Source organism: Eutrigla gurnardus (assembly GCF_963514095.1).
Source record: "Eutrigla gurnardus genome assembly, chromosome: 17".
NCBI classification, from domain to species: Eukaryota; Metazoa; Chordata; class Actinopteri; order Perciformes; family Triglidae; genus Eutrigla; species Eutrigla gurnardus.
In genome coordinates this window covers 4,719,740-4,746,182 of record NC_139928.1, presented here as the reverse complement: position 1 = coordinate 4,746,182, position 26,443 = coordinate 4,719,740, and the positions used below count along the sequence as shown (strand labels likewise).

The following is a 26,443-nucleotide window of genomic DNA, read 5'->3' as shown; positions in this document are numbered from 1 at the left end:
TGTAGTTTGTCATTACTGTCATAATACTTAAAATAACAGGCAGATTGTTCATTTACTGATAAAGTCTGTAATTTTAACTGTAACTACTGTAAAAAATTAGAGTCATATATTGTAAAATTAGGATTTTTTTTACAGTGTATTATGCGCTGTACGGCATTTGAAGGCTTGGACACTTTCTGTTTTTATCATGAATTTGGATCATAGTATCAATGGGGTCTTCTCACTTTTCATATACTGTGATCACGTGTGTCTCAATGTGTGTTTTGGGGATCGATGGAAAGAAATTTGGCGGCCGTTTGGATTTCATGATGCATTTTCATATAGTGAAGTAGTTGCTATAGTAACAGATTGAAACCGATGGGGGTGTTTTTGCATTTGCTTTTTTTTTATTTTATTTGCATCTCCTTGCAGGTTTTTTGGAGCAAGAGACTGAAAAAACTGACACGAGGGAGTTGTGTGGCGGCCTCACCGACTAGAAGGAGTAATAAAGTGCAGTATGTTGTCAGTCTCCAGTTGTACCTCCTCCACGTCACCGCCAGGTGGCACTGCTGCCTTTTCAAACGTCACCTGAAGCGTCATTCCTGTTTCCCGACATGCCCCGCGAGCAGCAGTCCTTCAGACGACAGGACACCGAGCGCTAAGGTTGTAGCGGAATTTCTCTGTGAAAGGTAAACGTTTTATCTAAAGAATAAAACGCTTTCAGCTTCGTTAGAAATTGCTGTTAAATGTGTTCACGTCTGCCTTTCATGTTTAATATCTCTGGCAAAAAGATTGGATGTACAAAGCGTCCACTAACCGTTAGCAAAGCGCTCTCTAGAGGTTACCGGGTGTTGTTATTTTTTTTGTTTTAATGATGGTATTTTTAAACCGAAATCAATGTATCTCTTCGCAAACGATTAATGGTTAGCTTAAATGTTCGCTAACGTTAGCCAAACCCGCTTAAAATGTAATTAAATCGTTCCGTTGTTGTGTTGTATTCAGACGCAGTACGTCCGAACTCCGTTTGGAAAAGCGGTGTTTTTTTCAAAGATGTATTGCGTTGGTGCTACTAACCTCGTAGAGTGCAAGTGAAGGTGTCTTACTAGTCAGTAGAGTACTCTGGTAAATTCGGCACATAACAAAGTTACCAAGACGCGCTTAAACTGAACAAATTATCAAGTTTACTAGTCGGTGCTCGGTACTATCCACCGCCGTGGACAGTGTATTTTGGGGGAGATAAAGATTAGTACTGTACTTACACTGTACTCTAGTACTGCAGACCCCCGGTCATTCTGCCGTGTCGCCATTGTGATCCACTGTCTTTCTGCTATGTATTGTCTGTCCACTGTGACCGGTCAGTTTGATCCCAGTCAGACTGGCTCACACTCTTCTGGTCTTCTACAGCTTAAAGCCTGAAGATGGAGGAGAAGATCAAGAACTACAGGACGGCTCCATTCGATGCCCGCTTCCCCAACACCAACCAGACACGCAACTGTTTCCAGAACTATCTGGGTAAACAAGATGGCCACTTCACGTCACTGTTTTGATTCAGGAAGTCTAGATCCCATCAAGGCTGCCAAGTATTGATCCCTCAGATGGTTTCTTCAGGTTTCTTTTTACTCAGTTCCAAGTTTATCCTCACCCCACTGGTTACCAGTCAGTTTTAAAATTTAAAATTGTCTCTTCATGGCTCAGCCCCTCGCTAGTCACTACATTGCTGTATTGCTGCTTCACCTCCTCAGGCAGGACTCTGCTTCCTGAGTCCCGGCACAAGATCAAAAGCTGACCCTGCCTGAGGATCTGAGACATGCAGAATCGGTATTGTCTCTTAAATCACTTCTCAAAACGTCTTGAATAGTTTAAATTCTATAAATTCAGCACACTGTTTTATTTTCAGTATGTCTTATATGTTAATGTGCCTAAAGTCCTTAACACGTTTTAATCTTAGTTCAGCCATGTAAAGCACTTTGGAAATTTGTTTTTGAAAAGAGCTTTTAAAACATTAGATTTAGTATGAGTAGTAGCCTAGTAGTTGTAGTAGTAATTAATTTGATTAAACGTGTAAATACCTTGTCATTTCATATATTCTGTACATCTTTATTATTATATATATTATTTTAAAAAGTAATATTGTGAGGCCAAGACAACAGGCACGAAGCCTGCTGAACACCTCCCATGAAATGTCAAATTTGTCTAAGTAAGAATTGTCTGGAGTTGTGTAGTGAACCTGAAGCTAAAGCAGTCCTGGCCTACGACGCGAGCCCAACACACCCAGGATATCTTCAGGTTAACTCAATCTAACAACTGCGGTTCTGCAAAGCGCTCCTAAGCCGGAGGTTATCCACCTCAGTAAGTCAGCTGAGGTTTCTCAGTCTGTCTGTCAGCGTTCACTTTTACAGCAAATCACAATCACAAACATGGACGAGTCTACTGTCAGCACAACGGCGTATTTCAAAACGAAGAGCAAAGGTTAAGGTTAGACTAATACAAGCCGGACTAAAAGCAACACAGTATAAAACCACCACATGCAGGAGGACAGCTGCTAATAAATCACAGACTGTGTGAATGTTTACAATATCACTGGTCATCTAGAGATCCGTCTAGACTCACGTTTGTGTATTATATTAAATCCATGTGTTTTTGTTACAGAATGGAGGAGACTTTGTTCTTTCCATTGTGGAAGTTATTGCATGTCGGACAATTTAGAGTCCTTCTTTCAGCTGCAACGGTGAAACACGACACAGCTGAAGAAGATGATGCTCACTAGAGAAGACTTATAGATATAATATATGCTGATTAACTCTGCATGTTTAAATATGGTCATACATGCCATGTGAATACAAATAAGCACATTCATTTAATATAATACACACATGCAGCTAATTATATATATATATATATATATATATATATATATATATACACACACATACATATACAGTACATACACACTGTATATAAACGTTTAGAAATGTACACATTAACACATTAAGCTTACTTTCTAGTCTGGATTATGACTTTGCCTTTTTTCTTCTTTGCGTCCCACGAGCCTCACATCGAGCTGTGATTGGTCAGTAGGCGTTGCTCTCTTATCTCAAGCATGAACTGTCCAAGGGCGGTTGTCGGGTGTGTGGCATCAGTTACCATGGCGATCTGCCCTGATGAAAAGTGAACCACCGTCTTGGACTGAAAACCCAGAGTTGAACCTGAAGTTACCTCGCTAAACCCCAAATCCTGCTTTGTGGTACAGGCCTCTGCTTGAGTGTAGCATCTGTGATCTGACGTTTCTTCCTCCGCTCTGTTCGCTGCAGACTTCCACAGATGTAACAAAGCTCTCTCTGCCAAAGACCAGGACACGGCTCCCTGCGACTGGTACCAGAGGGTCTACAAGAGCCTCTGCCCCATGAGCTGGGTAGGTTTTCATCAGCTTAACACCTGCTGTGATCAGCTGTAACCACGCAGATGTCTCTTGCTCTTTTTCATCATGTGAATATTAGCTGCATATTAGAAACTGCCGGTCCATTTTTTTGCCATAAGCATTAAGTCTTGGTCCTGTTTTGAGCCTTTAATTTCGTCTCTCCCGCAGGTTCAGAAATGGGACGACCAATTGGAGGCTGGAAGTTTCCCTGGAAAGATCTGAATGGACGCACCTCCATCTGCACCTTCCTATCTTCATGTGAAGCGTCTGCTCTTTCTGTACAGAAGCCACTAAATAAATAATCTAATGTTACTGTGACTCCTGCTGTAGTTGTCCTGCTTCGTGTTTGATATTGAAACTTTGACATTTAGGAGAAAATCAGCCTTGAATATGTGCGTTGAATGATTACAGGCAGCAGATGGATCTTCAGGAGCTTTTCTTTTGAACATTTAACAGGCCTCCGAGTCTCCACAGTCTGGTGTTTACATGTTAAATATTAATGTCGTCTTTAATCAGCAACCAGTCGAGACATTCTGTTCACACTCGCTACCTGATACGATGCAAACATCCTGGTGGAGATTTATGGGGCAGCATTGAATAAGCAGTGATTTAAATTTGTAAAGTAGTCGAGGCATCAGCAATGTGAAAAAACAAGGTTTTACTGTTCTGGTTCTTTAATATCGATGCAGTCACTGGAATACATTCCACCCCTTTTTTCTTTTTAATAAACCAAAAATATGAGGTAAAATGTGAAACATGAGCGTAGAGGGAGGAATTAAAAATGAAAATCAAGTGTGACTGTTATTAGCATTGGGCTAAATATAGCAGATTCAGAATATATAAATGCTCAGATTGAGGTACAGAATTTTTCCCCCCAAAACTTCTTGTGGCACAACTGACTTCTACAAATTGACTGACTTAATAATAATTTTACTCAAAGCTCCTTGATGCACCGTCACCTGTCTGTCTTATAGTCTCACAAGCAAAATCACAAGAAACGAGGAGCTGCCGTCTGCATTATCTGATCTCCCCGCTGGCTCGACAAACTGTCATCGTCTGCAAATGCTGAAAAGAAATGCTTTGAAAAGTAATCGGTTCTACAAACTGGAGCATCACCTGAGCTGCTCCCGTGACCCGTTGCCTCAGCAACAGACTGCGTTGCATCAGCATCCGCAGCATCAGCAGCAGCATCAGTCAGCTGCTGTGAAGGTCGCCGTCGAGAGGCATCATGGGAAGTCGAGGAGGACGCCATAGCGCGAGGGAGGGGCTCACGAGCGTCACGACCCTCACGAACACCCCACCGTACCCTACCGCGCATGCGCCCGCTTAAGCTGACCGACATCGACGCCGCGGGATGCGGTGATGATGATGCAAACGAGTCACGCGTTTTCTGCACGTAAAAGCGGAGGGGCGGGGCGACGTCACGGCATCCCAGGTTCTCAGAGGTTGATGGGCAAAGACATTAATACAACAAAAAAAAAGGTTTACGTGCGGTTCTCCTCGCAGCTCCCGTAGGAGACGAATCCAAGAGAAGCGGAGGAGACGCTGCTGCAGCTCAGCGACCGGCATCTTTGTTCGGCCCGGAAGTCACGACAGGTGGGGTCACTTTACCGTCCGCTTTGTGCTGCTTTGGCCCGGTTCGGAGGGTTTCTGTGTGTGTGTGTGTGTGTGTGTGTGTGTGTGTGTGTGTGTGTGTGTGTGTGTGTGTGTGTGTGTGTGTGTGTGTGTGTGTGTGTGTGTGAAAAGTCAGCTTTGACCGACACCACAGAGACAGAAAAACGTAAACGGGCAGAAAATAACCTTCATTTCATTCCTGTATCTTTTTACTGCTTCAAATGTCAAACCATAAAACGCTTTATCGATTATCGGTGATTGGTAGAGCGCGGTCGGTACCACGGACAGCGCCTTAAATCGGGTGTGTTTCTTTTCTTCAGCTGAAGGTGCCGGCGGGCGGGTCCTGCGAAGCTTTTAGCCACCACCTGAAGAGCCCCTCTCTCCGAACGTCGCTCTCAGCCACCAGAAGATGGAAGGCCAGGCGAGTGCTTTTCTTTCTTCTTAGTTTCAGAGGAGACTATTGGTGAATAGTGCATGTGTAAGGAGCGTTTCTATAGGGACGTGGGTGGTGGGTGGGCATGTATGTATGTATATGAGTCACCCAAGGAGCGCTGCAGATGTGAGAGCATCACTGTTTGTTTCCAGCAGCGTGCTTCATGTCCTGTGCAGCTCTGTGTTCATTAGTTGTGGTTGAATGAACAAAGTGGACTTACTGAACAGGAAAAAAAAAAGCTTTTCATTTCCAGTCCCATCTCTTTGTGTCTTAATTTTTCCAGATACTTTTGAAATAGCACAACATATTTCCACAATGCAAATCATCACAATAAACATTGGATTTGATGATAAATGCACCTCTGAAAAGGCTTAAGCTGCAGTTTCTATTATTGCGGTTGCAGAAAATAGACCAGACGCCTCTTCACTGCTGTAAAAAAAAAAAGTTTGAATCTCTCCTACTATGCTGGTTGTGTCTGCACGTGTTACACATATTACTGACAGACAAATGCTCCATGTTCACACAGTTCCTCTGGGGTTTGCTGGGAGTCTGTTAGTCTGTGATTGGCTCTACATGCTCCATATGTGGCTCTGGTCTCTATGTGTAAATGTGCTTTTGTCTCGTTGTATGTTTTTATCCTTCGGTTCGGTCTGGTTCGGTGCTTTTATTCCTCTTTTATTCCGCTGTTCTCAGTTCTTCATCTCATACAGTAAAATACATCAGGGAGCAGATGAGGCAGCATGTGGAGACAGAAGTGTAGACACGTGATATTTCATTTGATTGTTTGTTTAGTCGTAGAAAGAAACAGTCTTGTATAAGTTAAACAAAAAGCATTCAGCATTGTTTAACTAATAATGTGACTTAAAAGTGACGTTGAAAGTCAAGTTAGGTAGAGAAGACTCATGCTAAGTTTGTGTTTTAAGGTGAAAAACTGTTAATTAATGTCAAAATAAGTGGGAAGAAAAATCACAAACATTAGACTGACCTGAAACAATGGCCCCCTTGGAAACTCTGAGCAAGACACAGACTTGATAGCTGTTAGTTTGTGGTTGCTTTGTGTCTCTTTGTGGTCGTTTTTTGTCTCTTGGTGGTTATTTTGTATCTTTTGGTTTGTTGCTTTGTATCTCTTTGTGGTTGCTTTGCCCCCTTTCATAATCACTGTGAGTCTCTTTGTGTCCATTTGCAGCTGTTTTGCATCTCTTTGGGTGGAGTTTTTATCTTTTTGTAGTTGTTTTATGTTTCTTGGTCGTTTTGAGTCTCTTCCTGGTTGCTGCGTGTCTCTTTTAGTGACATTTTGAAGGCGAAGGCCAGAGAGGCCCCTGACACTTTTGGCCCCTGGTCCTGTGCCCGGTAGGCCCCTACAGTAATCGAATAATGCTCTGAATATAGTCTAGTAGTAGTTGTAGTGAGTGTAGTTGCACAAATGTGTGTGCTTGTCGTCGTATGTCTATATACTGAGCATCATGTGTCCCTTTAGTGGCGTCCTGTCGTGCTCAGACTCGGCGTGCTGCTCTTGTCGCTCGTGCCAAATATCGACGAGCTCATCAATACACGACCCTCACGTTAAAAATCCAGCATGGACTGTTATTGGATGCATCCCCCAAAACAGCTCGATACATTTACCCTTTCCTGGTTTCACTCCAAAGTGGAGCTGATTGTCTCTGATTGCGGGATGTGGGTCTGATGTAGTAACTAAACCCACATGCAGTAGACCAGCAGGACTCTGTGAGACCCTGCCGCATGTGTGCGTGCCGTGCCAACTTCCAGCCTGTGTCAATAAAGCTGTCTCCTCCAGGCCATCGCCATGGAGACGAAGGAAGGAGGGGTGGAGGGGGTCGAGGGAGCAATATGGACGCACGTGGTCAGCTGGAGATGGGAAAGTGAAATAGACAGAGCTTGATTGAGGCGAGAAGAAGGATGACGCCATTGTTGTTTAAAGATAATAAAATGAGAGCAGAGAGTTCAAGTCGGACAAGATGAGTCATCTCCGTCAGTCAGTGTAGGTTTCTGACGCTTTGCCTTTTTTTCCCTACGTGCATATTTGTTCAAGCTTAGGCCTAAACGGCACACACAGAGTATAGCGTTGGATTTGTGCGCCAGGACAGTGCAATTACATTTTTTTGTCATCACGGTGGTTACCGTAGTAACACAGCATCTGTTCAGCAAACGTGGTGCTGCAACAGGCGGCTAACGGAAACATTCTGGGCTGCTATTCTGTCCTGTTTCTGCTCTTCTTTAAATATAAATGTGTTTGGAGCAAAGATATTAAAACGAGTAAATCCAATCAAATAAGTCAGATTGATCTGAATAATGACAATAATGGAGAAAAAAACACTCTTAAGATTAAAGAGGATTTGAGCTGTTTGAACAAAGGATTTGTCACCAGTAATCATTCAATAACTCCACATGCCAGGTACAAAGATTTCAACACAAATGTCACTAGAAGGCGGTCTTGGTTTTCTGGCCCACCCTCTTCATCGATTCTCATCGGAGACGTTTCAGGCGCCGTCATGTGATTTCTACTGAGTCACTGTGACTTGACAAAAAAACAAAAAAAAACGAGAGACGGACAGTCGATGAGGGAAAAGAGGAAGGTGAACTTGTGGTGTGTGCGTGTGTGTGTGTGTGTGTGTGTGTGTGTGTGTGTGTGTGTGTGTGTGTGTGTGTGTGCGCGTGTGTGTGTGTGTGTGTGTGTGTGTGTGTGTGTGTGTGTGTGTGTGTGTGTGTGTTAGTTTACAGTCACAATGAGTTGCATTCAGGTCTGGTGAGGGACCCGGGGCTCTCTTCTCTCCGTCTCACTTAATCAACTTTCAGTGATGTTGATGATTTCAGACGGACGATGAGGTTCAATGTTGATTCAAGTGTCTCAGTCAAAACGTTTGACATTGATTGCATATTCAAAAACAAACGTCATAGTGTCATTGAGTCAGACTGGCAGTTAAAGGTGCACTCCACTGATTTGACTCATTATGCGATGTGGGATTCCCGATGATGTCATTCGGGGTCCAGAGATTTATGACAAAGCCTGCAATAGAAACTGTGTTTCTCAAACACGTTTACCGGACGGGAAAGTTAAAAAAACATTGGCGTTGAGTCATGGTGAGACCTTTTACAGATCTGCATGTGCTTCCACTTTGACCTTTCTGGACCTACTTTATCATTCTGCCTTGAGATACACTTCAAACTCAGTCTAAGGGGCTCATCATTGTAGTCTTTGTACAATTGTAGCAATCTTTGGTCCAATAATTGGCTTGGAGGTGCCACCTGTGTGGACTGAGACTAAACCAAGGGGTCTATCATGGGCCTTGGTCTTGGAGTGACTTCCAGACTAGCCTCGATCTAGACCCCCTCATGTATTTAATCTCTGCTGTTGGACCCACTCGCCAACAGCCTCTTTTTTACACGGTACCTTTTGAGATGTGTTGTTTGTATTTTATGGAATGCCAGGTCGCCATTTAAAAATAAAGATTATTATGGAAATTAAAGCATCTTCGGACCCTCACATGGATTACGAATTAGAATCTATCTAGTTTGCAGATTACTTTGGTGAATCAGTTCATCAGTTCTGAACCAGCCATATGTCATTTCTTTGTTATATTTTAGTGTAATTTGTCTTTGAATGTGTTTTTTTTTTTACATTTTCAACAAAAACTAAAAGGTTGGTTTTTGATGCTAAGACACAACAAGAACAGACAAACTCCCCAACTGTCCTTGCAAACCCGCCCAGAGACATGGCTTTTAGTCTTTTGGCTTTTAGTCCGGCGTGTTTTAACCAGATTATTGATCGCTTCTGAATGTCACCTAAATCCTCAGGGAACGTATGCAAATGAGGCAGCAAAACAGTGAAAAAGCCTTTCATTAACGGTGAGAGCTGGAAAACATCTTGGTTGTTTAGTGCGTTTATTCACTCAGTGAATGAAAAAATATTCAAAGACGAATAAGAAGGTGGATGTTGTCGGGTGCAGGACTGGGTGGATGTTTGCAGGGCGAAGACCTTGAGGTTTTGTGAATATAATGTTAAATAATATTCATTCAGTGTGCAGACCCTCGTTTCCCTTCATAAGAGATCGTTTTTCTCAAGTGTGTTCACGTCAAAACCATGAGTAAATCAGTTTTCCTCCAACTATGCAGACATCACGGTTACCATGGAGATATCAACTATAGCGAGTGACATGCAGCGAGATGCACCGCTGCACCATCATTATGATGACCTTTTTCAGACATTAACTAACTTGTCAGAGGTTGAACAAATGCAGTTTCTTCCTCCTGCTCATCTGTCATCGTTATATATCCTCCTCGCGTGTCATCACTCACCCAATAGATTCCTCTCATGGTTCCTCGCTGCCGGAATCAAACGGAGGAAACCATGAGTTTCATGTATAGACTGCAAAACATTTAAAAAATATATTTGACCTTCAGCTCTTTTTCCCGTACGCGTCTCTCTCTCTCTTCCTGTGATTGGTCCTCTGTGGCCAACCCCCCTTGTGGCTACAATAAATCCGGAGAAGTGCAGTCCATGCTAATATTACCTGTTATTGTACCAAGGGCGGGGGATCAGCTGAGGCCTCTCCAGGTCTCTGTACCGTCTCATATAACATTCTGCCCCGTCAGCAGCGAGTCTCTTTATTTCTGACTTTCAGACATCAGCAGGAAACAAAGGTGGCCTCACTCCTCGTGCTTCACCCGCCGGGGATTTCATATGTGGGATCAATCAAGAAGACTTTAATAACCTTTGACCTTTATTGACCTCCAGTTCCTAGACTTATAGAAGTTGGGCAAATGACAATGTCCTGATAGACCGGTGAGCTGTCCATATTGTACACAACCATCCCCCGCATTGCATGCTGGGACAGACTCCATCTCCCTATGACCTTGAACAGCATAAGCAGTGTTCTTTTTTGTTACTAAATCCCTCTGCTACAGCTGTTATTAAATATATTTTTTTAAATAGTCTGGGATTGTGTTTTATCCAGGAAAAACGTGACTTTTCTACCCACTTTCAATGATAAATTACATTTATGACAGCCTCTACAGTAAGGTGAAATAAGCTGACATAATTACGAACATGAACGCATCTTATGGAGGCGCGACGCGGGTCAGACGTTATGACAACTGATCGTCATGACGACCACGGCGGCTACTTAAATACTCACCTTGATTTCATTACGTAGAGATGAATCGATGGCGTTATGGGCCGACGCAGACGCAGGAGCAGGTGGTCGACTTCATTATTGAATTTCATCTGCATTAAGCTGATTACGTTCAAGAAAAACAGTCGTAAAAAACGTTGGCAGTTGAAGAAATTACATTTCAGGTTTTACAGTTGCTTTTTAAGGGGAGGTTCCCCAGATTAATAGGGGTTAAAACACAATAGTAGATCAGAATGTTCTCTAGTAGATTACTGTTGTAATGCAAGTTTTCTGAAATTGTATGTTTCTTATTAAATGTACATTTCCTGAGTATAAATCTGAACATTCTGATTAAGCCATGTACAACATTCTTTTTACAGATTAAAAAAAAAAGTCTGTTTGTTTCACTCCATGAATGAGAAAATACTGTAAACAGCCATTTTTCATGTTTTTAGGAATAACATATATTATTATAAAGTAGGCTATGATTTATGAATCAACTACAGGTCAATGTAGGGTAAACATTTTTTTTTTTTTTAAATGAATGGATATCCCCTTTAAACTTCTCCAGTTACATCATTTTTTTATTATACGTATTTAAACATGTAAATTAGGCATTATTTAATAGTACATTTTGGTTAATTTAGCAGATATCTACAGACACAAATAGACAAGTAGTAAAACAAACGACTGAATGTGTATTTTGGATGTTTTCTTTCCACTAGTCTGACAATGTTCTGGAAGCAGAAAAAAGCCCCAAATCACAAAATTGATCGGTGCATGAAAAACAAAATGTTTCTGCCTGGGGAGACTCCCTGTAATACTCTTTATTTATTAAAGATACGGGAGATTACAGCATAAATATGATGAGTAATCTCATGTGGCTGCATGTGTGGCGTGTACCTGATTATTTTGTTTACTGCCATCAACATTGCAGTTTTATTGTATTTGTACACTGACTTCAATTACTGGAAATCTCATTATGAGCTCAGATTTCACATTTATTATCTCTCTCTCTCTCTCTCTCTCTCTCTCTCTCTCTCTCTCTCTCTCTCTCTGTCTCCTTCCTTTTTACTCCCACATCCGTCTCCATCTTCTGTTGGCTTTCTTCCATCTTCTTCTTCTTTTCCTGTTGTGTTTCCCATACAGGAAAAGCAGGTAACAGGTTATCTCCTGTTCTCTCTCGGCACCGCTGTCATCGGCTCTCTGCAGTTTGGTTACAACACGGGAGTCATCAACGCTCCAGAGCAGGTCGGTGATTAATCGGTGATGTCAGTTGCCTTGTTAACTTGTTGCTGAGATCTAAATCTTCTTGAGTCGAAGCTGCACACGGTTTGCACCTCGGCTTCTCCAGTTGTGAACAACAGGTATTTGTGAGGGTAAATACCTGCAAATAAATGCAGCTCTCTGAAGTCACTGTGTGTGTGACTCAAGAGACTAAAAGATAAGAGAAGAACGCCGAATCAGCAGGGCTTTGGTTTGAAGGTGCAGCTTTAAATTGGATCATTTGAGTACGAACACAGATGAAAAGATGACTTACCCAAACATGAGGATGAGATCATGATGAAGACCATGAACAAGAGTTTTGACAAAGCTTTGCTAGCTGGTCCCTTCACATTCAGTCTTTATGCTAAGCTAGTGCTAATCGACCCCCGGTGACCTCAGTGCACTTCTCTCTTTAAATACAGGAAAGATTGACCTATTTTTTAATCTATCCCTGCCATCAGAAACTGCGATCTTTCTTCAACGATACCTGGGTTGAGCGTTATGGCGTGCCCATCACTCCGGGGGTCTGTACCATCGTCTGGAGCATCGCCGTCGCCATCTTCAGCGTGGGCGGCATGGTGGGCTCCTTCAGCGTGGGCGTCATGGCAAACCGGTTTGGCAGGTACGATCCCTTTTTAGGAGAACCTAAACCTGTTGTGGTAATTTCTTCTGTGTAATGCAGGACATATAGAGACAGAGTGCATTTAAGTTTGCCCACAGCGGAGGTGAAGACAAGTCGTCACTCTCCACTGACTTCGTATTGTGTTAAGTTCCTTAATTTCATATAATTTCGTCTATTTTTTTGTTGCACATATAATAGGTGCCCCACTAGGACTTGGGTTTTTTCCTTTAATGGCTCTGTGTATTTCCTTTGTGGTTTCGGCCGAGCTGTCACAAACCATTACTCCTAATGGATCTCATGGAGTGGATCCGTCTCGGGCCCACTGTTGTTCTTTTCATTCCTCCATTTGCCTCTTTGTTTTTACTCAGAGCAGAAAAACACGATCCATTTATCTCTCTGTGGTGAGACTGCTGTTTGGACCTTTGCCAGAAATGTGTTACAAACATTAAAGACATTTGGCCTTTCACGATTACTTACACATTTAAAAAGAAAGGAACAATGAATAATTAATATTAAAATGATTTGAAAGGTAAACCTCAGCATTTGGAGACAGACTTCTCTATGATTGGCATAGCTTTAAACAAACAAGATACCGTACATTAATAAGTCAGCTTTTTTTTCTTTTTTTTTACTTTTGGGGGTCAGGTGAGCTATTTACACCAGATTTTAGCCTTTATGCTAAGCTAAGCTAATAACCTCTAGATCTAGCTCCTATAATTAAAACACAGACAGAAAATTCAACTTTTCCAAAAGAAAACAAATGAAATGTTGCTTTAAATAGACATCGCAAATAAAACGGACGAAAGACAAAACTACAGTTGACAGAAAACAAAAAACATCTATCTTGACACATGAACACATGTGTGTACCCTGTAAAACTGGACCAACACCTATTTGTCAATGAACTAATTAGACAGGAAAGCAGCTGACCTTTACATACACTCAGCTCCATCACACTAATGGAATCCCTCAGTTAATCAATGAACTTAACAATCTTCCTCAACCACAAACCGCTCACCTTCTCTCCTCACTCCCAGCCTCTTCAGTAAAACCATCTACCTTCCTCCTCCTCCTCCTCCTCCTCAGGCGTCGCTCCATGTTCCTGGTCAACTGTCTGGCGGTGATCGGCGGCCTCCTCATGGGCTTCTCCACCATCTGCTCCTCCTACGAGATGGTGATCGCCGGTCGCCTGGTCATCGGCCTTTTCTGCGGCCTTTTCACCGGCCTGACGCCCATGTATGTGGGCGAGGTGTCGCCCACTCCCCTCCGAGGAGCGTTCGGCACTCTGCACCAGCTGGGTGTGGTGGTGGGCATCCTGATCGCTCAGGTCAGCAAACCTCACAGATATCTCACTGTTTACTTATACTGTGTGCTACAGTTAGCTGCAGTGGAGGTGGGATTAGTTAGCTGTCCTGTAACTGAGACCCAGCTGTCGTGGCCCCTGGCGTTTAGATCTTCGGTCTGGAGGCTCTGCTGGGATCAGCCAAGCTGTGGCCCCTGCTGCTGGCCCTCACCGTGGCCCCTGCTGTGCTGCAGTGCATCCTGCTGCCCTTCTGTCCGGAGAGCCCTCGCTTCCTGCTCATCAACCTCAAACAGGAGGAGCAGGCTCGCAAAGGTACGCACCGATACTGCTTCAGTACTTCTGCCACTACGTAGTGTAGTAATCTGTTACTGCGATACCACCGCTATTCCTGATATTACTGCTGCAACTACTAACTGCTTCTACTGACAATACTAATGCATCTACTGACAATACTACTGCTTCTACTGACAATACTACTGCTTACTGACAATATTACTGCATCTACTGACAATACTACTGCTTCTACTGACAATACTACTGCATCTACTGACAATACTACTGCTTACTGACCATATTACTGCATCTACTGACAATACTACTGCATCTACTGACAATACTACTGCTTCCACTGACAATAGTACTGCATCTACTGACAATACTACTGTATCTACTGACAATACTACTGCTTACTGACAATATTACTGCATCTACTGACAATACTACTGCTTCTACTGACAATACTACTGCATCTACTGACAGTACTACTGCTTACTGACAATATTACTGCATCTACTGACAATACTACTGCTTCTACTGACAATACTACTGCATCTACTGACAATACTACTGCTTACTGACCATATTATTGCATCTACTGACAATACTACTGCATCTACTGACAATACTACTGCTTCTACTGACAATAGTACTGCATCTACTGACAATACTACTGCATCTACTGACAATACTACTGCTTACTGACAATATTACTGCATCTACTGACAATACTACTGCTTCTACTGACAATACTACTGCATCTACTGACAATACTACTGCTTACTGACAATATTACTGCATCTACTGACAATACTACTGCTACTGACAATACTACTGCTTCTACCGACAATACTGCTGCTTCTACTGACAATAGTACTGCATCTACTGACAATACTACTGCTTCTACTGACAATACTACTTCCACTCATGATACTACTGCTTCTACTGACAATACTACTGCTTCTACTGACAATACTAATGCTTCTACTGACAATACTACTACCCATACTGCTAATATGGTATTATGGCAATACTACTGCTTCCACTGGTATTAATACTTCTAATCATAATACTACTGCTTCCACTTACAGTATTATATATTTCCCCTAAGATACTTTTGCTTCTACTTATACTAGCACGTCTTCTACTGACAATACAAATTTGACTCCTGACACCACAAATACCAAGTCTGCTACCACTACTATCTACTAACTACTATCTAGTACTACTGCTGCTACTATCACTTCTACTACCCATACAGCTAATATGGTGTTATTTCTACTGTATCACTACTACAATACTACAACCTCTGCTACTACTGCAACTACTATCATTACTAACTAATACCACTGCTACTAATAGCTGCTGATATTGCTGCGACAGCTATTTTTCCTGCTGCTTGGATTACTTGCTATTACTTCTGCTGATATAACTACAATGACAATTGCTACCATTACTTGTGCAGCTACAGTTCTAGAGAAATACTATAACATGGGAAAATACATGTGAGACAGAGGAGGAAGATGAAGAAAGAAAGAAGACATATAGAGAGGAAGAAAGTGAGAAATGTCAGACCCCATGAATGGGAAAGAGAAGGAAAAGGATGACAAAGGATAAAGAGAGAGAACAATAACATCAAGCAGACACCAGAGAGACAGGGAGACATCAGTAGTTACAGATCAGGTGAGTCAGGATGACCTTTTAACCCTGTGAGAAGAGTCCTTGAACGGCCAGAAGGTTTTGGCATCTTTTCAACCCACTGCAGCCCGTCAGGGTCGACTCTCAGCTGCTGACCTGCTTCTCCTTCACACCTCCCGGCCGACTCAGACGCTCAGCAGCCGGGAGTGGCATTGTGGTTTCTGCCATGCCAAACTGGTTTCTCTGCTCTTCCCGGGGAAGTTGAAGAGTCAAATCTGCTTCTTGTTTTGCCAACAGGAGAATCAAAAAGCAACCACTAGCAGGTCCCTGAACTTATCGTGTCAACGCAGACTCTTTGGACGATACTGTTATCGTTCGGAGAACAACTTTTAACCCTTTAAGTACTATAGTTATAACAGTCCATCCTGTCACTTTGGTCTTTTTTTTTTCAATCAATTTGTCAGAAAATATCCTTTGTGTAAATTACTTTGCTATGTAGGATTGTTATGGGATTATAGCATCTTTAAAAATGACTATTAATAGCTTAGTGTTTGTTTGTCGGAAATGAGACACATTCTCTGGTACTACCACTGCAGGGATCCATAGTTTGGGATTTTGAAAAATTGAGTCGTAATGGCTTTTAAAAAAAATATTTTTAGACCGTTATTGGATCGTATCCAGTGCAAAGCTGAAAAGAATTAAGAGGAGCTAGAATACATTAGAATTACACAGTCAGCGTTTTTAAACCACGAGGCCACACAGATGTCCAGAAATAGTGGCTTTAAAGGCACAATATATATATACACTCAACAAAAATATAAACGCAACACTTTTGTTTTTGCTCCCATTTTTCATGAGATGGACTTAAAGATCTAAAATTCATTCCAGATACACAATATTACCATTTCTCTCAAACATTGTTCACAAATTTGTCTAAATATGTGATAGTGAGCACTTCTGCTTTGCTGAGATAATCCATCCCACCTCACAGGTGTGCCACATCAAGATGCTGATCTGACATCATGATTAGTGCACAGGTGTGCCTTAGACTGTCCACAATAAAAGGCCACCCTGAAATGTGCATTTTTTTTGCTTTATTGGGGGTCTGGGGACTCAGAACCAGTCAGTATCTGGTTTTGACCACCATTTGCCTCATGCAGTGCAACACATCTTCTTCGCATAGAGTTTATCAGATTGTCAATTGTGGCCTGTGGAATGTTGGTCCACTCCTCTTCAATGGCTGTGCGAAGTTGCTGGATATTAGTGGGAACTGGTACACGCTGTCGTATACGCCGGTCAAGCACATCCCAAACATGCTCAATGGGTGACATGTCCGGTGAGTATGCTGGCCATGCAAGAACTGGGACATTTTCAGCTTCCAAGAATTGTGTACAGATCCTTGCAACATGGGGCCGTGCATTATCTTGCTGAAACATGAGGTGATGTTCATGGATGTATGGCACAACAATGGGCCTCAGGTTCTCATCACGGTATCTCTGTGCATTCAAAATGCCATCAATAAAATGCACCTGTGTTCTTCGTCCATAACAGATGCCTGCCCATACCATAACCCCACCACCACCATGGGCCACTCGATCCACAATATTGACATCAGCAAAGTGCTCACCCACACGACGCCACACACGCTGTCTGCCATCTGCCCTGAACAATGTAAACCGAGATTCATCCGTGAAGAGAACACCTCTCCAACGTGCCAGACGCCATCGAATGTGAGCATTTGCCCACTCAAGTCTGTTACGGCGACGAGCTGGAGTCAGGTCAAGACCCCGATGAGGACGACGAGCATGCAGTTGAGCTTCCCAGAGACGGTTTCTGACAGTTTGTGCAGAAATTGTTTGGTTATGCAAACCAATTGTTTCAGCAGCTGTCTGAGTGGCTGGTCTCAGACGATCTTGGAGGTGAACCTGCTGGATGTGGAGGTCCTGGGCTGGTGTGGTTACACGTGGTCTGCGGTTGTGAGGCCGGTTGGATGTACTGCCACATTCTCTGAAACACCTTTGGAGACGGCTTATGGTGGAGAAATGAACATTCAATGCACGAGCAACAGATCTGGTTGACATTCCTGCTGTCAGCATGCCAATTGCACGCTCCCTCAATGCTTGTGGCATCTGTGGCATTTTGCTGTGAGACAAAACTGCACATTTCAGAGTGGCCTTTTATTGTGGGCAGTATAAGGTACACCTGTGCACTAATCATGATGTCAGATCAGCATCTTGATGTGGCACACCTGTGAGGTGGGATGGATTATCTCAGCAAAGCAGAAGTGCTCACTATCACACATTTAGACAGATTTGTGAACAATGTTTGAGAGAAATGGTAATATTGTGTATCTGGAATGAATTTTAGATCTTTAAGTCCATCTCATGAAAAATGGGAGCAAAAACAAAAGTGTTGCGTTTATATTTTTGTTGAGTGTATATATATATATATATATATATATATATATATATATATATATAAACATACATATTTAAAAGGACCAGCTATAGATTCCAAATGACTGGAAGGTGATTTAATATACTAGGTTTGTTTACATCAGAACTGTTTGTGAAGACATCGGTCATTCAGTTCCATTGAGAAAGTTCTCTGTTGTTGCTACTTTAAAGCCAAAATGGCTGCGGAGCTACCACAACACAGTTTTGACGTGGGCTACCTGAGCTTTCATCCGAATGTACCTGTGAATTAAGTTCACATGGAGATGGTTGCCGGGGGTTACAATAAAAAAAATTGTTTTATGATTTCTAAGATCATAATTTTGCATTCTGTTGGCAGCACTGGTGCGTCTGCGTGGCAGCGAGGATGTGAGTAAAGACCTGCAGGAGATGAAGGAGGAGAGCGCCAAGATGGCCATGGAGAAGAAGGTGACCATCCTCGAGCTTTTCCGCTCGGCGTCGTACCGGCAGCCCCTCCTCATCGCCGTCATGCTGCAGCTCTCCCAGCAGCTGTCAGGGATCAACGCTGTGAGTCCACAACAGGCAGCATGTCCACACACACACAGACACTCACACACACACTCACACACACACACACACACACACACACACACACACACACGGACTGCTGTCAGCTATTTTTAAAACATATGCATCAAATAATCGATGCATTCACTGCATGCAGTACATATGACAGTTAAAGCAATGCCTGCTAAGCAGTGGTGGAAAATAACGAAGTACATTTACTCAAGTACTCTTCTTACAGTTTTTTCCGATTGCTAAAGGACAGCGGGCACACCAGCAGCTCCATGTTCAACACTCTAACTCCAGTCTGCACAGCAGCAGTTCATGTGGACCAAACTCAGCTCCTTCATTGTTGGAACACAGTTTTCAAAACTCTCCACACTTCTCTGCTGACTTTCACCACAACCTGCACAACACTGTGGATTTACAGCACTTTGTTCACATGTTAACACACCGCTGTCTAAATGTAAACCTCACATCCAACACAGGAGGATTTCAGCCTGATGACTTTAAACACTGATGATCTTCAGCTGAAAACCTCAGCAGGTGTTTCAGACCAGTTAGTGAACACATGGAGATATAGGGAAAGACAGGTTGGTGGAGGGAGAAGAGTGGCAGGGAGACAGGTTGGTGGAGGGAGAAGAGTGGCAGGGAGACAGGTTGGTGGAGGGAGAAGAGTGGCAGGGAGACAGGTTGGTGGAGGGAGAAGAGTGTCAGGGAGACAGGTTGGTGGAGGGAGAAGAGTGGCAGGAAGACAGGTTGGTGGAGGGAGAAGAGTGGCAGGGAGACAGGTTGGTGGAGGGAGAAGAGTGGCAGGGAGACAGGTTGGTGGAGGGAGAAGAGTGGCAGGAAGACAGGTTGGTGGAGGGAGAAGAGTGGCAGGGAGACAGGTTGGTGGAGGGAGAAGAGTGTCAGGGAGGCAGGTTGGTGGAGGGAGAAGAGAGGCAGGAAGACAGGTTGGTGGAGGGAGAAGAGAGGCAGGGAGACAGGTTGGTGGAGCTGTAGGTGCTGATGAAATCAGGGCCACACCATGTTGTCAAGTGAGAGAGGATTGAGGGAGCCACCCAATCAACAACATCTACAGTTGCATCTGTAATGCAAATGTTCAATCGAACAAACAGGTGATAGTTGAATCCTTAGATTAAATTAAAACATTACAGGAATTAATTTCTGTATTGCAATTATAGAATATTTACACAGATATATATCAACAGTTTTATTGTGAAATGTAGTTTTACAATATGAGCCAAAGGTAACAGGAGGACGATCACTGCCTGCCTGAATGATTCAAATGGAATGTATTCCTGGTGTTTTCCTCACACAAACGTGTGAGGAAACACATTTGGCCTCCCTGCATCCGAGGGAACGTGTGATGTCCACCAGTGGCCCAAAAGCTGCTCGAGAGAAACTTCTTTATTGCTTCTTTATTCTTTTCTTGATTCATGAGCCATGAAGTGAGGTTTGACTCGATATACAAACAGGAATTGTAACTTTGTTCCACTGGGTGGATTCTATGTAAACGTGATGATGTGACTTATTAAAGTTGTCTCTGAAAGGTAAATACATAAAAGAGACATCATTCCAGATGGTTATAGTTGAATATGATGAACACATTTATATGAAGGTCTTCATTAAATACGTATTTTTCCATCCTCTGCGTGTCCCTCAGGTGTTCTACTACTCGACGGGCATCTTCGAGTCTGCCGGTGTGAAGCAGCCCATCTACGCCACCATCGGCGCCGGCGTCGTCAACACCATCTTCACCGTCGTTTCCGTGAGTGACACCGTCGCCACCGCGTTGGTCTTTGTTGGTGTGTTTGTGTGCGTTCAGCGGCACATCACTGCCTCCTCTGTCTGTGCTCCAGCTCTTCCTGGTGGAGAAGGCGGGACGAAGGACGCTGCACCTCCTGGGATTGGGTGGAATGGCGATCAGCGCTGTGCTCATGACCGTCTCCCTCTTGCTGGTGAGTCCAGTAGTGGTGTGTGATACTGCAAGATTTGGTATCGATTCCATACCAAGTAAAGTAAAGTAAAGTAAAGTAAAGTAAAGTGCTCCAGTGTGTCATCAGTACAACGTGACATCAGCGTTGGCAGCTACAAGGTGCTAGCTTTCAGCTATCCGGTTGTTTTTGCGGCACCAACAATAATACCACTTGGAAACGTTTCTTGTCGGCCTCGTAAGCGTCCGGTCATCGTGTGCTACCCTGGAAACTGATTTCACCAATCTCCTGTTTTCCTTTGGCTGAGAAAGAACTACTAGTTTATCCATCAGAGCATAACGATGTCATCTGAAAGGGCAAAGTTATGTTCAGGATCATAGAAACACACAAAAACCATCTCGAATGATTTTATTTTATTTTAGGGTGAACCTTTAACCTTTCTATAAAACTACTGCTTGATCTTAAGCTCTCTCATCTTCTCCTACAATGCTTCTTCACTGCACAGAAATCCATCCTTTTTCCACATGCGGTTCTGTTTTGTGCCACAAGGTTTCAGTAATTCATTGGTGCTGATTTCTAACTTGTTCTCATCAAAGGATATGAACAACCTTCCTTTCTTTCCTTCTTGTCTGAGCAGAAGCACATTCCCGTTATGAGCTACATGGCCATCATCGCCGTCATGCTGTTCGTGGCCATGTTTGAGCTGGGCCCCGGTCCAATCCCATGGTTCATAGTGGCCGAGCTGTTCTCCCAGGGGCCTCGCCCAGCCGCCATGGCGGTGGCCGGCTGCTGCAACTGGACGGCCAACTTCCTGGTTGGAATGAGCTTCCCCAAACTAGTGGTAAGAGAGGTCGTCCTGGTGTTTGAGCTTGGATTTATATTCTTTCTTTTCTTGTGTATTCTTTTACAACATCATCACTTTGTCCTACTGACTCGATGATGACGTGGGAACTCGCGTACGTACTCACAAGTACTCACGTCTCATTTCTTCCTCCTCAGGAGTGGTGCGGGCCTTGGGTCTTCCTCATCTTCACAGCCTTCCTCATCCTCTTCTTCATCTTCACCTTCCTCAAAGTCCCGGAGACCAGGGGCAAGACCTTTGACGAAATCGCCCGCAGCTTCGGCAGCGGCCCACCTCCCACCTCCTCGTCCATCGAGGATCCTCCCACCGGCGCCGGCGCTGCCACGACGCTCCCCGCCTCGCCGGTGAAGGAGAAGGTGCCACTGGTGGAGGCACCAGCTGCTGCTCCGCCCCCCGCCGGCGAAAACACGCCACTGGAAGAGAAAACAAAATCGGCAGTGCAGGGGAGTGTGTAGAGCAGCTGCAGATAGAGCTTGAGTGGGTGAAGGGGGATATAAACGGAGGAAGAACACAGAGGTTTAGAAGATGCTTTAATTTGTAGTTTATTATTATAACAATAGAAACGACATTCTTTTCTAATAGACCTTCCTGAGAACAACAGCATTATCAACGTACAGGCTTTGAGCTGTAAAAGCTTCCTGCTTTCACGGTAACTTCCGTCGGTGTTTCTGTGTCTTCCTTCCTTTAAATCCTCCCTCCCTTAACTGTGAAAGGGAAGCCGCCCACCGGCGAACACAGATTAATACAGATTTAATCTATTGTACATTCCTAGGAATTAAGCTACATTCATCAAAAGGCTGAGTCTTTTTCAAGACAGCTGTGTGTCTAGAGTCAGGACAACACTTTTCCCGACACGGCGAACGCCTGGCTGCGCCAGGAAAGCGTCTGGGCGAAGGTCCGGGTGGAAGGGCCGCCGCCACCGCCGCCTAGAGGCAGAGTGTGTTGACAATGACGCAGCCTTTGTGCAGGTTTTTGCCAGACAAGTCCATTCACTTCTGATTTCAGGTCCGCGTTCAGGTCCACGTATTCCTGGTTTTAAAGTTTAGACAGGCATTTTAAGTGTGTATTTTAGTGCAGTATGAATTTGTAGTTTCACAAAATATTTACATTTTTGACGATGTTTTTCGGAATGTCTTCTCAAGTCGCAGGTCTAAGAAGGGATTCTTTAAACATCTGCTCCGCCTCCAGCTTTGTTAGCGATGCCAAAGTACTGAACATGGTTTGCCACTCAGTGAAAACATGTTTTCTTGATTCATTCTGAAAGCTAAGTTGGTGGTTAAAGCACTTTTGCTCTCATTGTGCGGTCTCATCCTGCTTGTTCTTGGATTTTCGGTCGATGAAATTCAGTTCTAGTTTCTTCCAAACAAACAAATATCTCCGTTTGTCTTTGATTAACTCGTCATTTGTCAAATTTATATTCTGATTCATGAAAAGAAAAGCTAACGAAGCAAAGAGGCAAAAAAGAAAAGATATGAATTTGCTGTTAAGTCTTTTTGCTTTATTGCATTGGAGAAAGAATATTGCAAGCTGGTAAAATCATGACTTGCTTATGAATTTTAGGACTGGCTTATGAACCTGTGGACAAGAACATGTCGGCTGAATTGTTTTACACTAGTTAGGGTAACGTGCAATGTATATTTTATTTTGTCGAAGAAGAAAGAAAAAGAGTATTTATTACCTTAGAAATTGATTTTTGTATGAAATATATACCTATAATACACAAAAGCTAATTTAGAATCGTAATGCTTTCCAGCCCAGAGTAATGAAAAGCCAAATCTGTGTTGGAGTAAATCGACATCACATGAAGTGCAATGCTGTTAGTCTCGTCTGTTGCTCTTTAGACGCACTTTGCTAACCAGATAAGCAGCAACACAGGCGTCAGAGCCACAATGTAGCAGTCAAAACTATATTCACCTGAGCAACTGCTTCTATCGGGCCACGCCTCTTATTAGAACATAGGAGTCGTATTAAATGTGCAATCAATAACAAACTGCAGCCTAAACACTGTAGGAGCTGATCACGGAGAAGGAAGGGGAAGTGCTAATACTGTTTCAACAACATTTTAATGGAAGACCAACTTTTGATTTCAATAACGAATCTGGATCATTTATTTGCTGTTTTTCATTTCTTTTCACAAAGGGAGACATGAGTTTAATTACCTAATCGTGTTGACAGCTGATCATCTGAGATAATCATTTCTTTGTTCAATCAAAAAAGTGTTGTTCCAAAATGAGAGCCCCAAAATTATTGATTTTCTAAGTGATTTTAAAAGCAAAAACTATGATAGGAAGACACTGATATAAAAGTATTTTGCTGAATGCTCAGTTATTTAAATAATCCCATTTACAGATTAACCTAAGCCTCCATGTTTAAGGTAGGAGACGAGACATTGGGTGGTCTTGAATTAAAGGGGGAAAAAACAAAACAATAATAATAATAATAATAATAATAACTTTTTATTTGTCTCTTGACTTTGTCCCCTGGCTATGTTCGCTATCTTGTGCTCCAAAAACTAAAGTATTCTTTCAATCCTTCATTTCGGTGTCTCACTATTGGAATATTCAGCGAACAGCAAAAGTCACCTGAAGCTCTTAAAATCTACCGTCTGGTCTGAAAACCAAACTGACTCTTGGAAATTGTTTTGAAACTAAAACTATAATCTGCCTCCAAGTCAACATTATATAAATTTTTTTGAAAATAGCATTTGGGTGTAAAACTGTGAGACGTGCTAACTTGTGTTTCGCTGTGTGTCAGAATGTTGTTGTGTTTTACAACGTTGTATGACATTTAAAGCCCAAACATATTAATTACTGTATGTATCCTAAAGTGGAAATACTGATTTACATAATAATACAATTAATACGGTTTCCTCCATTTACCACAAAATCATATGGAAGCCAATTTCGGCCACTGTGATATAAAAAAGGAAGATTCTGTCATTTTAATGAGAAATAATCCCAACATATTGAGATGCTAAGACAAAGTTACGATACATTTCTCATTTTTTTGAGATACTTAGTCAATATTTTCAGATATTAAGTCAATATTTTCAGATACTAAAAATATTGAGAAAGTTCCTCGTTATTTTGAGATACTTAGTAATATATTGAGAATGTTCCTTATTATTTTTGCAATTCTAATGAATTATTTTTGCAATATTTATTAGTCATTATTTTTGTGATTGTTTGACATAGAATAACTCACAGGATATTTTTCCCATAACTGGCCAAAATGGGCTTCCATAGAAACATCCTCGTTAGTTGCAGGCACTCAAACTGAGATGTGTGTTTCTGGCTTCATGTGTCGGGTCTGAAGAGGCAGCCATGTTGTCAAACCTTTACATATTTATTATGCATTACCAACGTTGTACAGTATGATTGTTCGCGTATCCGTGTCCGACACAAAGTATATTTTCTATATTCTGTAGTGACTGTAGTTGTGAAAATACCTTTTTTTCACCAACAGTAATTCAATACTGCACTTTCAGAACATATTTATTCATGTATGTATGTTTTTTTGCTTCACTGGGAATATATTTATTTTGACAAGAAATTCCAGCGATTTATGCTGAAGTGTGACATTTGATCAGAAAACATGGCTCTTTGTTGTGTTCACTTGTATGAGGAGTTGGGCTTGTTAAGATGAATATTTCCTGCAGTGGGGGGGGAGGTGGAGTCACTGCTTGGTCGTGTATCACTGTGTTGTGGACGATAGTGACGTGCTGTGTTTGCACTGTGTGGTTCACTTCCGTGTCGTACTCAAGGTTCTGCTTCTGTCCGTGGCTACACCTTCTACTAAACCCGAGTCCCGTATGGAGTTAAGATGCTTTCTATTACTACGGCTGTCTCAGTCGGGTTCGCTTCTTGTGATATCGCACATTTCCAATCACCTCCGGAGTCTGCGCTCTCCTTTTTCTCTGAGGCGTCTCAGAAGGAGCACATGAAGAATTGTGTTTAAAGAGAGCCAACATACAACCTGCCTCCTCTGGTTCATCGTGGCCAATATGACAGAATGCAGGCTGGTCTCCTAAAAATGTTCTCATACAAGGAAACTGCATTGTGGATTATATTATACAAGTTCAGTTTCCCACCAAACCGAAGCATAGGAAGGAGGTTGTGGGTCCAGAAACACATGACTTTCACCCAGGAGACTGCTGTTTGTGTAAACCAAGTACTTTATCTTTTGCTTAAAACAATGTTGTTTTGAAGTGTATTTTCCTCGTTCTTCTGTTTGCCAACCCAAGTTTCAAACCGCCACTAAAAATCTATTTACCTGGAATGCAGTTTGGTTGTATGGAAAAGTAATTTTGCAGGAGACAGCGGTCCAAATCTTCCCACTTGAGAGAGATTTGAGAAACATGTTTCACCCTGGTGAATTCAGCAAATCACAAAAGTACGTGAACGGCTTTGAAAGGAAATCACACGGATCCTGACCGAAGCCACATACTTCATGTACGATCTGAAAACGCTCCGCTCGCTGTACAAAGTAGAAGTATTGATTTGTAAATATGTATTTTTTGGAAAGAGTACTATTTATATGTTGACCTGCGTGGTCACAGCGAAAGGGTGTGTTCCGGTTATTTATTTTTTAGGGGTGCAAATGTTAGTAGTAAACGTTAAATATTGATACCTTTTGCTGTTTTGTTTTTAATTATGTCACCTCCTTTTAATTTTCACGTCTTTCTCACCACTCAATCACAGTTAGTCCTTTCATCTGTGTGCCTAATCAGATTACACTCAGAGATGCTGACAGTCGTATGTTCTCGTCCTTTTCTGTTCTGCTGCCAACATTGTCATGTAAATCCCAAACTGTTACCTTTTATTTCTCTGCTTTAACAACAATGGTGTATTTGGCTACATGTAGCCCGGATTTAGACCATTTCATAAAAACATCATTTAAAAACCCATATGGTGTTGAAACAAGGTTTAGGATGAGACTAGACGTATACTAAACGATGACTTTTCAACCTTGAAATTACCCGGATT

General features: G+C 42.5%; 2 protein-coding genes across 2 annotated transcripts; both read left to right on the top strand.

The window, feature by feature from the left end:
- The first annotated feature begins 566 nt into the window (after positions 1–566).
- Positions 567–3,715, top strand: LOC311027648 (cytochrome c oxidase subunit 6B1-like). The gene is made up of 4 exons (XM_084031755.1): positions 567–668; positions 1,384–1,491; positions 3,291–3,391; positions 3,566–3,715. The coding sequence occupies exons 2-4, from the start codon at positions 1,398–1,400 to the stop codon at positions 3,617–3,619; spliced, it is 249 nt and encodes an 82-aa protein (XP_083887881.1). The 5' UTR covers positions 567–668; positions 1,384–1,397; the 3' UTR covers positions 3,620–3,715.
- A 7,473-nt stretch (positions 3,716–11,188) lies between these two features.
- slc2a3a (solute carrier family 2 member 3a) lies at positions 11,189–22,735 on the top strand. Its single transcript, XM_084032583.1, has 9 exons — positions 11,189–11,824; positions 12,301–12,461; positions 13,548–13,788; positions 13,914–14,076; positions 18,472–18,659; positions 20,326–20,430; positions 20,522–20,620; positions 21,234–21,437; positions 21,596–22,735. The coding sequence occupies exons 1-9, from the start codon at positions 11,462–11,464 to the stop codon at positions 21,911–21,913; spliced, it is 1,842 nt and encodes a 613-aa protein (XP_083888709.1). The 5' UTR covers positions 11,189–11,461; the 3' UTR covers positions 21,914–22,735.
- Positions 22,736–26,443: the final 3,708 nt, after the last annotated feature.

Excerpts from the sequence above, each read along its gene's own strand:
- LOC311027648 (XM_084031755.1), top strand. The coding sequence starts at position 1,398 with ATGGAGGAGAAGATCAAGAACTACAGGACGGCTCCATTCGATGCCCGC. Across the intron at positions 1,492-3,290 it reads CTGTTTCCAGAACTATCTGG|ACTTCCACAGATGTAACAAA; the intron begins GTAAACAAGATG and ends TGTTCGCTGCAG. Across the intron at positions 3,392-3,565 it reads GCCTCTGCCCCATGAGCTGG|GTTCAGAAATGGGACGACCA; the intron begins GTAGGTTTTCAT and ends TCTCTCCCGCAG.
- slc2a3a (XM_084032583.1), top strand. The coding sequence starts at position 11,462 with ATGTGTGGCGTGTACCTGATTATTTTGTTTACTGCCATCAACATTGCA. Across the intron at positions 11,825-12,300 it reads TCATCAACGCTCCAGAGCAG|AAACTGCGATCTTTCTTCAA; the intron begins GTCGGTGATTAA and ends CCCTGCCATCAG. Across the intron at positions 14,077-18,471 it reads GGAGGAGCAGGCTCGCAAAG|CACTGGTGCGTCTGCGTGGC; the intron begins GTACGCACCGAT and ends TTCTGTTGGCAG.